The sequence below is a fragment of the Panthera onca genome, chromosome B3, assembly GCF_046562875.1.
Source record: "Panthera onca isolate mPanOnc1 chromosome B3, mPanOnc1 haplotype 2, whole genome shotgun sequence".
NCBI classification, from domain to species: Eukaryota; Metazoa; Chordata; class Mammalia; order Carnivora; family Felidae; genus Panthera; species Panthera onca.
This window is the reverse complement of record NC_138344.1, coordinates 6,323,138-6,334,125: the sequence shown is the minus strand read 5'-3', so window position 1 is coordinate 6,334,125 and position 10,988 is coordinate 6,323,138. Positions and strand designations below refer to the sequence as shown.

General features: G+C 60.0%; 1 protein-coding gene across 3 annotated transcripts in view; it reads left to right on the top strand.

Moving 5' to 3' along the window:
- Positions 1 to 451: 451 nt before the first annotated feature.
- The window catches only part of LOC144616736 (uncharacterized), a 33,301-nt gene continuing 22,764 nt past the window's right edge, over positions 452 to 10,988 (top strand). Inside the window, exon 1 of one of the 3 annotated variants that reach the window (XM_078449009.1) lies at positions 452 to 747. In XM_078449009.1, the coding sequence (XP_078305135.1) occupies positions 491 to 747 (257 nt within the window). In that variant the 5' untranslated portion in view covers positions 452 to 490. Of the gene's footprint in view, positions 748 to 1,473; positions 1,714 to 10,988 lie in introns of those variants that run through there. The other 2 variants (XR_013556440.2, XR_013556438.2) reach the window with 2 other exon arrangements.

Sequence of the window (10,988 nt, the reverse complement as noted above, 5' to 3'; positions counted from 1 at the left end):
TTTTTTTTTTTTCTTTTAAAGTCAGGCCTCTAGGCATAGCAATTAAGGCCAATTATTATTATCTCTTATGTTTTTCTGAACTTTCCCATTTTGCCACAATGAGCACAGTCACAAAATGGGAGAAGGGGAAGACATCTAGAAAAGTAGTGAGTTACACTGATATCCAACTAATTTACAAGAGGAGACTCTGTAGAGGTTATGGAGACCAAAAGAGTAAAATGACAGGAAAAACTGTCAGGAAATGCATTGAGGTGGGAGGGGGGAACAAATCCGCTTTCCCTCTTCTAGCCCTTTCCTCAAGTTGTTCAGAAGAGATGGAAGTAGGGAAGAAGAAAAAAGCCTTAGCGGCCACTGCTTATGAGAAGTGGTGCCTCTGGAATCAGAGAGAGCGCGCCCCAGCCAGGCGGCTCTCTCCTGCGGGAGGCGCTTGGTTTGCAAGGGGTTAACAGCGTTGCTCGTGAACTTGGCCTGTCTGTCTGGCTCGTGATGGATGGTGAGACCCGCTGACAAGTTCAGCCGGAGGGACCTCCCCTGCTGTGGCGGCGGGAGAAACACGCAGGCGGAAGGGACCCGGGGCGAGCGGTCGGGACGCGCGGAGAAGACTGTAGTTTGGCGTGGCAGGGCGACCGAAAAGGCGAGCTGCTCTGCCTGCCCTCTCGGCTCCCGCCTCCCCTTGACCGCTCGCCTTCTCCGCTGGAGCTTTCCCATACCGTCCTGGAACACCAAAGTTTCCCGGAGCTTCGCGCGGTAAGTCCCACAACCCCCTGCCCTCCCCTGCGGGCAACCGAGAGCAGTGGGGAGCTGGGTGTCGGGAGCCCGCTTCTCAAGAGGCCGAGTTCAGCATTTGGACAGCGGCTCCGGGGCGCTGTCAGCCCTGTGCTTGGAGTTTTCAGGTGCACAGTCCAGGGCGGGTGGGGGAGGGGAAAAGCAGCATCAAGCCTGGAGGGAACCCTCGGCCCCGAAAGGGACACCTTTCCGCAAGCCAAAATATTCCTTCCGAGCTTACATGAGGCCCCCCGGACCGATCAACCCAGCGAAGATACCCTCAGCGTACCAACACTTGCTTAGAGTAAAAAGCCCCCTTTCGGCCCAGAGAGTAGACGCCCCCGTCTCCTCAGCTCTCCATTCTCCCCAAAGCAGCCTGGATCCCTCAGCTTAGAGCTGCCTGCGAGGCTTCCAACCCGCTGCTCGCCACCACCTCCCAGGTTGTTGGTGGCTCTGGACGAGCCTGGCAGCGCGCGGGGGCGGTGCGGGGGCGGGGGGGGAGGACCGAAGGTTTGAATGGCGCCGCGACTCCCCGGGCAAAGCTGGGAGGCAAGCGGGGCGGGGGGAAGGAAGCGCCGGGGCGCGAGGCTGGGCGCCCCTCACAGCTTGCCTCCGCCCCCTCCATTCCGCACTGGTCGGGGTGAGGGGAGGGGGGCGGGGGGAGCCGCGCTGACGTCACTGCGGGCCGTGCCCGCCCGAGAAGGCGGCGCTGGGAGCCGCTCAGAGCCCCGAGAAGCCGCGCGCCGCCAGGAGCCCCCGCACCGCCGCTACCGTGCCCGCCTCCCGCGGCTCTCGGCCGTGCGCCCGCCGAGGCAGGGGCGCCTGGAGAGCGGCCGGAGCCGGGCCTGGGCCCGCGACCGCGCCTCATCAGGGGCCGCGGAGCCGCTATCCCCGCAGCCGCCCCACCCCCGCCGCTGCCTCGCGGGCCCCCGGCCCCCTTCCCGGTCCGTAAGTGCCGCTGCCTGCTGTGTCTCAGCGAGGCTGGGGAGCGGGGGCTAGGGCGCGAGGGCGGTAGCCTCGGCTAGGGCGGCGTCAGGGAGCTGGTCTGGACTGGGAGAGGGGGCTGGGGCATCCCTGCTCGGGCCCCCTTGGGCAGCACCAGCGGCGCGGGGCTTCGCGTCGCTGCCCGGCGGGGTGAGGGGTGCTCTCTGACTGCGGGTGGAAGGCGGGGCTCAGCCTCGGGGGCCTGACCCAACATCCCCTGCAAATCGTCAAGGCCAAGGTCAAGGGTCGTGGGGCAGGGGGAAGCGCCCAGAGGTTAAGACTCTGGGTGTGCAGAAAGGGGAGGGGCGCGGGGCCGGATGGAAGTTGTGGGACTGCAGACAGGTTCACCAGAAAGGAGAGAATGTTTCCCAAGTGAGGCTCCCGGGAGTCTCCGGACCGCCCCCTTCCTCACCTTTGCTCCTGACCCCCCCTTCTTTCGTCTCATCCCCTCCCTCGCAAAAAATAATAACCCAGAAAGTGGCTTCCTGAAAAAAAAAATATTTTAAGAAATAATGCAACACACAGCACCCACTCTGGACAAGATTTATGGCACGCTTTCCCCCTCTGTAATGGGAAGTTGTTAGGAAAGCCTTTCTGCTCTGCTCCTCACCCCACCCAACCCCAGCCGTCGCCGACCCCCCCCCCCCCCCCGCCCCGCACTCCCCACCCCGTGCCCAAGAACAGGCCTCTTGGATCTGTTTGAGGGTGTTTCTGCAGCCTCTTCCAGCCCAGGCTCTGAGGAGCTTGGGAAGAATGAGGACAGCAGTGGGGGTTGAGGCTGTGGTGAGGGGCTTCTCTGGGAGAAGACAGTCCGGGGGGGGGGGATCTAGCCTGGCCCCCCAGCAAAGCAGGGAGGTAGCAGAAGCTGGGAGAGACTGTGGGGTCAGATCATGGGAGTAGTGCATGCATTCAGAAATACATGGTTTGAGTCCTTGTGACTGGGGAGAAATTCAGGTGCTGGGGCTGAAAGAGAGACCTTTTTGGAGCCTGCCATATCCTGGAGGAGGTGGGTTCTTGGCTGTAGAAAGGGAAAGGATAGAGTTTGAGGGTCTGGCTTTAAATCAAGGGACAGAGACCAGAGGGTAGGCTAGGTGGGCATTGGGGAGGGGGTGTCATGAGAGGTTCAATGGCAGGAACCTCCATTAGCAATGCCAGCTGCTGCAGACCCCAGGGGGAGAGGTGCTGTTCTGCCCAGGCCTTTTCAGGTGGGGTGTTTCTGGGTTTGTGCCCAGCCTGGGCCTCCCCAGAGCCCACACCCTGGATGCCTGAGCCTCAGCTTCTGAGAAAAAGGAGGCCAGATGTGGAAGCCAGAGAGGGCACTATAGCCCAGGTGACCATGTCAATTTGAAGGTGGGTGTGGAATCCCTGGGGACCCTGAGTGCAGGAAGCGGGGTCCATAGGCCTTAGTTCAGTGCTGGACTTCAAGAATCCACACAATAGGAAGACCCAGCTTAATCAAAGCTTGGGCCTGAGGGAGGAACCAGGGAGGGAGGAATAAGGGAGGGAGGAAGCAGTGGGGGGAAAGGGCATCCTGGACCTAGCCTAGGTTGTGACTGGTGATACTGTCTCCTAATTAAGGCCCATAGGGGCTCCGGAAAGGAGTGCTAGTTCCTGGCAAGTGTCAGGTCTCTACTGGAGCTTGGGGGGCTCCATGGATCTCAGGCTACCAGCCTGATCAGGGCAAGTCTGGTCACAGGATATCGGGTGCTTGAACAGGGCTGTTGGCTAGAGTCAGAACTGTCCACTCTCCTTCCATTTAATCCCTTAATTCACTGTGTCCTGAATTGGGGCAAGGGGAGACACACTCCTGTGGGTCATCACGGCCCCTGTGTAACCACCATCACGAAACAGGAACTTGGACCAAAGCCAGCTTGGAGCCCAAGCAGCTGAGGTTACCAAATGGGTACAAGAGTGCTTGTATATACGTGTGTGTGCACGGGCAAGGTATCTGCCACCTGCCTTAGGCAGCTGCTAGATGGGTATATGGGCCAAGTGTGTGTGTATGTGTGGGGGGGGGGGGAGATGTTGCAGTTGTATGAATCTAAAGGGGTACAGGGCACACATGTGGCTGCAGCAAGAATGGGCATTTCTATAGACACGGGGATGGGGGTGGGGCGAGGATCCTCTCTGGCCTTTGATGGAGGTTTGAATATGAAAAATGGAGTCTCTGGCCTTTGGTAGACACACCTAGGAAAGAAGCCTCCTCTTGAGGAGACACCTGCCACTGGGGCGCTCTCTCGGGCTGCTGTTACTTTCTCCTGGTAGCTGCTGATGTCCCTGGAGCTCAGGTTCAGGGAGAGACCAGGAAGTTTGGGGCAAATGAAGCTGTGGAGAGAGAGGTCTGATAGGCAGCTCTCAGCACCGTGGCCAGGGCCTGGCCACTACCACAGGCACTTTGCTATCAGTACCCACACTCAGGCAGACCCAGTGCCTGCTTCCCCATGATCATAGGGCTTGTATTGCAGCCTGTGGGCCCAGGCCAGGGGCTTGGTGTGAGACCAAGTGCATAGAACATGCAGATGAGAGGGTGATGGGGATAGGGCTGATGGGGTTCTCCCCGCTCCAGTTTGGAATGGGCCTGCCCTACATCCTGCCACCCTCATCTGATGGTGCCAGATGAGATGTGCCTCCACCCAGCATCATCCTGGACCGTTTCCTGGCCCCTGTCTAAACTATGCTAGGCCGTGGAGGCCAGACACCAGGCCACAGAGATTCAGCCAGTCCTGACCCACCAGGGCAGCACCCTCTCTGCAGCCTACTCACCAGATGTCACCGTGGCTTCCTTCCTGGGAGTGGTGCTATGATGGCCAGGTGCTGGAGGTGGAGGTGGAGGGATTCCAAGACAGTCACACTCAAGCAGAGCACAGAAGCCCCCAGCCAGCCTCACCTGCTCCCCACGAAGGGACTCAGTTTCCCAAAAAGGGCAGCAGAGATGTGGCCCTGATGACAGTGGCCTCCCACATTTGAATTCAATCCAAATCGGGCTTTTAGTTTTTTTCTCCCAGAGCCCTCACCCGCCCTCAGCTTGCCGGTCGGGCCTCCGGCGCCGCTGTGTTACCGTGAGCCTCGCTGAGGAGCCATTTTGTGCAGCATCCTGCTTAAATCACACTCCGAGGGGCTCCTTCCTCGCTCTCTCCCCCCTCTTGTTCCCTCTCCCTTCCTCTCCCGCAGGTGAACCTTGCTTCTCCGCCCCTTCCCGCCTCCGCAGCCCCACCCTTCCCACCCCGGGTGGCCCAGAAGGACTAGGGCTCAGGAGGCCGCCCCCACACACACCAAGATGGGGAGACAGTGCGGGATCTTGGAGCTGCAGGAGGAGGGAAAGCAAGGGGCGCCTCCCAATTATGGTAATCCTTTGGAATTAACTATCTCGGGCCCAAATTCGGGTGGTTCCTTCCCAAGGGCTGCCGCCAGCCTCTCTGTTTCTCCACTGTTGCCGCTCTGTCTGGCTCATGTTTGCCTTCTGGAAAAAGGGATGTGTATGCAAAATGGGATTTGGAGGGAGATATGTAAATGCCAGGTCTGGTCTGGCACTGGCTGGCTGGGATGGGAGTGCGATGCAGGCCGCCTTGGATTTAGGGTCAGGATGAAAATTGAACAATATTGAGATAAGCGGTAGGGCAACGGGAACTTGGCAAAATCAGGAAATTGACAAAACGGAGATGTGTCCTTTTTAGGGGGAAATAGGGGAGAAAAGCATGTTTAGAAAAATCATGAAATCCCTTCCAAACCATCCGCTTCTGCTCTCTTCTTTGGAACCCATTCTGCAGGGATTTGCCTGGCTCAGAGTGGTTCAGTGCCCCAGGCCCTACTAAAATGTACCCTCATATAGATCCCTCTGCCCGAGCTTATGGTGGTCCTCACAGACTGCAGCATTAGGGGGCCCTGAGAGGAGAAAACCCATGTATATTGGACCACCAAAAGCTGGGACTTCACCTGCCAGTTTTGCTTCGGAATCTCTCTCTCCCTATATCCTGGACTGATTTTTTTTTTTTTTTTCTGGGAGCATCTGAGAGCAAAGATATCACATTTTTTCATATTTAATCTTTGTGCATCCTGAGAGTGACTGGCAGGGGAAGGTGAATCCCAGCACCCAAGGCTGGAGGGTAGCCGCAGCATTGAGGAGGAAGGGAGGAAGCGAGTGATGGCTGGGGTGAGCGACGAGCGGCATACATGGGCCACTCACCTCTGGAAGGCTGCAAAAGGGGCCTCCTGGTCTGCTGGTCAGGCTCAGTTGGGGGTCATTTTGGGAGATCCAGCGTGGCAGCCCCTTTTCCTGTTGACCCACTTGCTGTTGAGTAGGCCGGGTGTGTGCTGAGAGCCCTAGAAGGAGGGCTGAGGCGCGGCTTTGTGTGTTCATTTTTCGGTGGAACATGAATTTAACCAGCAGCCTGGTTCAGGCCCAGGACGTCTCCAAGCCGGCGGACACAATCGGTTGTACCTTCCTAAATTCTTCGAAAGAGGAGGGACCCAGCGGCAGGGTATAGTGGGCACCAGGGCCTAGCCCCAGTGCAGCATGGCTCGGAACACTATGGGTGAGACATCGACCCTCGCGCTTAGTTCCTCCCTCCACTCTCAGTTTCCGCGCGTGGGCTGGTGCTGGAAGGTGCCGGGCGTGGGGAGAAGAGGGAAGTTAAAGGTGAACCGGCTCCTACCCTCGGCTTAAGGCCTTCCAAGTGCGCACTTGGCCGCCCTGGAGAGACCTTTACCACGCCCCACCACGTGTGTCCCTAAACCTCCTCACCAGAGCTCCCTAACTCTGAAGGTTCGCGGCGGCTGCCAGGCTCCCTGGCGCTTGGGGAAAGCAGAGGAGTCTGGGGGGTGGGAAAGGCCAGACGGTGCGCACACAGGAGCGCTGTCCTAACGCATTTCAGGGCAGAGTAGACGCTCTCTCCGCCTCGGGGAAGGAAAGCCGTGAACGCCGAGGCCATTGTAAGGCTGGGTGGTGCGGAGCGCGGGAAGGGGGCTGGGATTTGAATGAGAGCCTGTGATTGGCCGATCCCTGGACTGACGTCACTTCCCCGCGGGGCGATTAGCGTGCGAGAGGAGGGCTGGCGGTCCAGTGCGCTGGGGGCGGCCGCGGCGCCCGAGGCTGCCGAAGCGCACCGCGCGGGTGCCCTCAGTGCGCCCTGGGACGCCGTCGGAGCGGGCTGCAGGCGCGGGTGCCCGCACGCACAGAACGGGGAGCCGGGGAGGGACGCGCTAGGAGGGCGAAGGAGGGAGGGAGGGGACTGGGCGGGGGCTGCCGGCCTTGGCTATGGGAGTCAGTGTGTCTGTGTGTCCGTCCGTCCCCTCTGGCTCTCCGCGTGCGCCTGGGGCTCCGGGAGCGGCGCCCGCTCCGGTTCCCGCGCCCAGAGGGCAGCGGCACGTGGGGCCCACGGCGCGGCAGCGGCGGTGGCGAAGGGAGGCCCGTTTCTCTCTTTGGTTATCTAGCTGTATGAGTGCCACAGAGCCGTCATAAAGCTAGATAACCGAAAGTAGAAATGACTCTCACAACTTCTGTGTGCGAGCGCCCGCCCCGCTGGCCGCCCCGGCCCGCACGAGCCAGAGGAACCCAGAGGAGCCCAGTGCCGGCCCAGCGGACTCCAGCCCGGCGGAGCGGCCGCGCCCGGACCAGGTACCTGACCTCGGCTCTCTCTCCAGGGACACTTTCCGTACCCTGGAGGAACTTGCCAGCTTTCCCCCTACTCCTCCTCTTTCCCCGCCCCCACTCCATCCCTCAGCGCCAAAGCAGGAACCCCAAAGTGGAGAGGACAGGGGGAAGGGAGGGGGTTGGGGTTGCAGAGGGGTCGCTGGCGGGGAAGGCACCAGCCTTCTCCTTCACCCCATAAATCAGGCTGGAACAATCCTCTCCCGGAGCTGCGGACGGGGATTTTGGGATGCAAATGCGATGGGAGAGAGACAGCGGCCGGTAGGGGGTGGGGGTGGGGGGATTGAAGGGGTGGGCAGGGGGCTGCCCCGCCGCTAACAAAGCGGCCTTTATCGAATTATTCGAGGAGTCAGCCCCTGAGCGCCATTAGCATACGGCTTGGGGGTTGCCGGAGCTTCGCCCCTCGGTGAGGTCAAGTTCTTGATAATTTGATCACTTTTCACGGGCTCTGGCAGCTGCCTTTGTGTGCAGTTGGGGGGTCTGTGTGCAGCGTGAAGCGGAGCAGAACTGGCGAGGAGTGCGCTCAATGGCTAGGGGCCGGGGCGGGGGCCTCCCTCCCCGACGGGCGGGCCCTGCCCTGCATACAAACCAAGCGCTGGCGGGCGGGCGGGCGGGAGGGACGGAGCCCAACCCCGCGCCACCTCTGCACCAGCCCTGGCCAGGCCACTCCCGCCCGAGCCTCCCCAACTTCCCTGAGTGGTTAAGGTGCAGGCAGTCTCCCAGCGTCATTCCCCCCCTTCTCTCCCCACAACCCCCCCCCCCCCAACATAAGATGTATTACAATGTCTAGCAAATAAAAAAGCAATTGGGGGAAATCTGCATTCCGTTCCCATGGCAACCCAAGGCAGCACACCCGGCCACTCAGGCTCCCAGCCCCTTAGCTGGGTGTGGGGAGTGGGGCCGCCCCTGATCACTGCATGGGGATCTAGGTCCCATGTAGCAAACAGTGCTGGGGGCCCTCCTGAGGTTCTTACCTACCTCCAGGTTACTGTTTTCCTCTGACACCTCAACTTGTCCTGAAGCTCGGGGCTCCCGGAAGCTTGGGGAACCACCTGGGCTCCTGGAGGATGAGTGGCTGTAGAGCCAGCCCTGGACCCTACCTTGCCTCAGGGAAGAAAGATTCAGCCCCCTTGATGGTTTGGAAGGCTTTCTAGGTATGTGGGTGTGTGAGCGCTGTGACAGGCAGGTTGGAAGGAACTTGAGCCACCACCCAGACACGACCCCCATCCCCTTGCCCTTATATACACCAGGAAACATGTGGAAGTCTGAAATGACTCCTCCAGAGGCATAGAGCTCGGAAGGGCAGAGCTCGGCCCAGGCCACTTCACCCCCATCTTGGCCCGCTTCATTCCTCAGAGCCTCTTTCTCAGTTATTTATAAGGCCCTTATTTCCAGCTCCTACCCAGAACCTGCCCAAGTCCCCTTGTAACAATAGAAATCTTTTTCTACTCTCATTCCTTCAAGCATCCCCAACCCTCGTGTTTGGCCTCTGCTTAACAAAATTATTCTGAAAGTAGGTTGAATGTGTAAAAGGGGAAAATTCAAATAGTATGAAAGGGAGATCCGTTGGCCCTGGGAAGAGGAACTTCGAGGCTAAGGTGGATGGTGGAGTGAGACTTTGCACTATACCACCTTTTGAATTTTGAACAACATGGATGTGTTAGCTATTGAAAATAAAAATGAAATAAGAAAACAAAAGAACAGGCAGGAAAGTCAGTTGCCCTTCCTCTGTCCCCCGTTCTCCTCCCCAGAGATAATCACCAGGTAGAAGGTTTTCATGGATCCTGCGTGTCTCTTCTCCCCCCTCTTAAAAGCCAGTCTCCCTTTTTCCTGGGAAGAGGCTGGAGAAGGGTGACCAGTGCGATTCAGGATCCACCAGGCCTTGGGCGGCACACCCTGGGCTGCCCTTCCCTTCCAAGCACACCTGCGAGCCAAGGCTCCGATCCTGACCTCATTTCGCAGGAAACCAGAGCAGCTCTTCCCACCCCCTCGCCCTGTGCTCCCTGCCTCCCTTGCTAGCCAGCTGGCCCTGGGCCCTGGGGCTTCCGTCTTCCTTTCCCACCACCCCCCATCCCTTTGCTATTTTGCAAGAACTAGTCCTTCTACCAGGAGCCTAGTGGCTTTGCAGCCTCACAGCTGTGTCTATACAGTTCAAATGAGTTTTTTTTTTTTTTTAATTTTTGTTTTTATTTTTAAACACCAGGGTTCCAAACCGTCCAGGCAGTTCTGAAATCTGGGTCCGGGGGGAGGAGGAGTCTGCGCAAGGGAAAATGCGGTTTTCTTTCCGCTTTCTACGAAAATCCGTTGATGCAAACCTCCCAGGTCAGGGGACGGATCCCAGCGGCGGGGCATCAGCGGGCTGTGTGCGCTGGAATCTTAATCTCCGGGACCCGCCCCACACCCACCAGAAACGGCCCTCTGAGACAGGCCAAGCCTCCCGAGTTCGGCCTCCGGGTATGAATGCCTTCCCCTAAAGGGCCACGTTCAAATCCCCTCCGGACACTTGACGTCTCAGGAACAGGCTCAGATCGGTGCCTCACCCCATGAAACCTTTTCTGACTTGCCCGGGCCTGAAGGAGCCCTTCTCAGCCCTTGTCCCCATGCCCCAGGGAAGCCTTCCCCCAGGCCTCCTCTGGCCCCTCGGCTCCGCATGTTTGGGCTTCACTTTTGTCGAAAGTCTGCACTACTCTCCACCTTGCCCCAATCCGAAAAGGCTTTGGGGAACCTGAAAACGCAATTGAAGCTTCAGCTTGAAAGCCAGAATTGATTGGGATCTCAGAGATGCTCTTCACCCAACCCCTTTCATTTGACATCTAGAAATACCGAGCTCAATAAGGCCCAGTGGCTCGCCAAAGGTCGCACAGCAAGCCACTGGTGGGGCAGAGATCAGGGCAGCCACCGAGGTGACGGAGGCAGCAAGGGCTTGCTTCTCACTGGTCCAGGAACTCCCAACCCCGAACGACTGTAGGATCTGGCGGGCCTCTGCCCCGGCGAATGGAAAGCTGGCGTCGCCGGGCGCCGCCGAAAGTCAGGCTGCGGCGCGACCAGAGGCCTGGTGCCGGCTGGCCGGGGAGCCGTCCGCGGCCGCGGTCTGACCTCCCGGGAAATGGGACCAGAGCGCGGAGGGAGCGAGGCCAGGAGGCCTCCCAGGGCCCAGCCGCGACGCTGAAAAGCATGAAGGGTCGGAATTAGGCGCTCATTTAGCGAGCGTTACTAATCCGAAGTTACAGCGCTAATTCCCTGATCCGGCCGCTCCCACACGCAGCGCGGGGATTAGACGCGCGGCCGCCGCCCCGCCCCGCCCTCACACCCCCAAACGCGCCCGCCCCGCGCCCTCGGGTCCGCGGGCTCCGGGCTAATCCGGCGCGCCGCGCTCGCCCGGCCCGAACGTGCCACGGGGCGGGCCCAGCCAGCTGGGGTGTGTGCCGGCCCGCGCGCCCCGGGCCGGGAGAGGCGGGAGGGGGCGGCCCCGGCGGGATCTGTGCGCCCTCCGGGACCCAGGCGGCGCGGCGCGGCGCGGGGCCGGAGAGCCGCCCGGATTTCTGCAACCCGGGGCTGCGCTCCCACGGCGGCGGCCCCTCGGAGGCCGCGG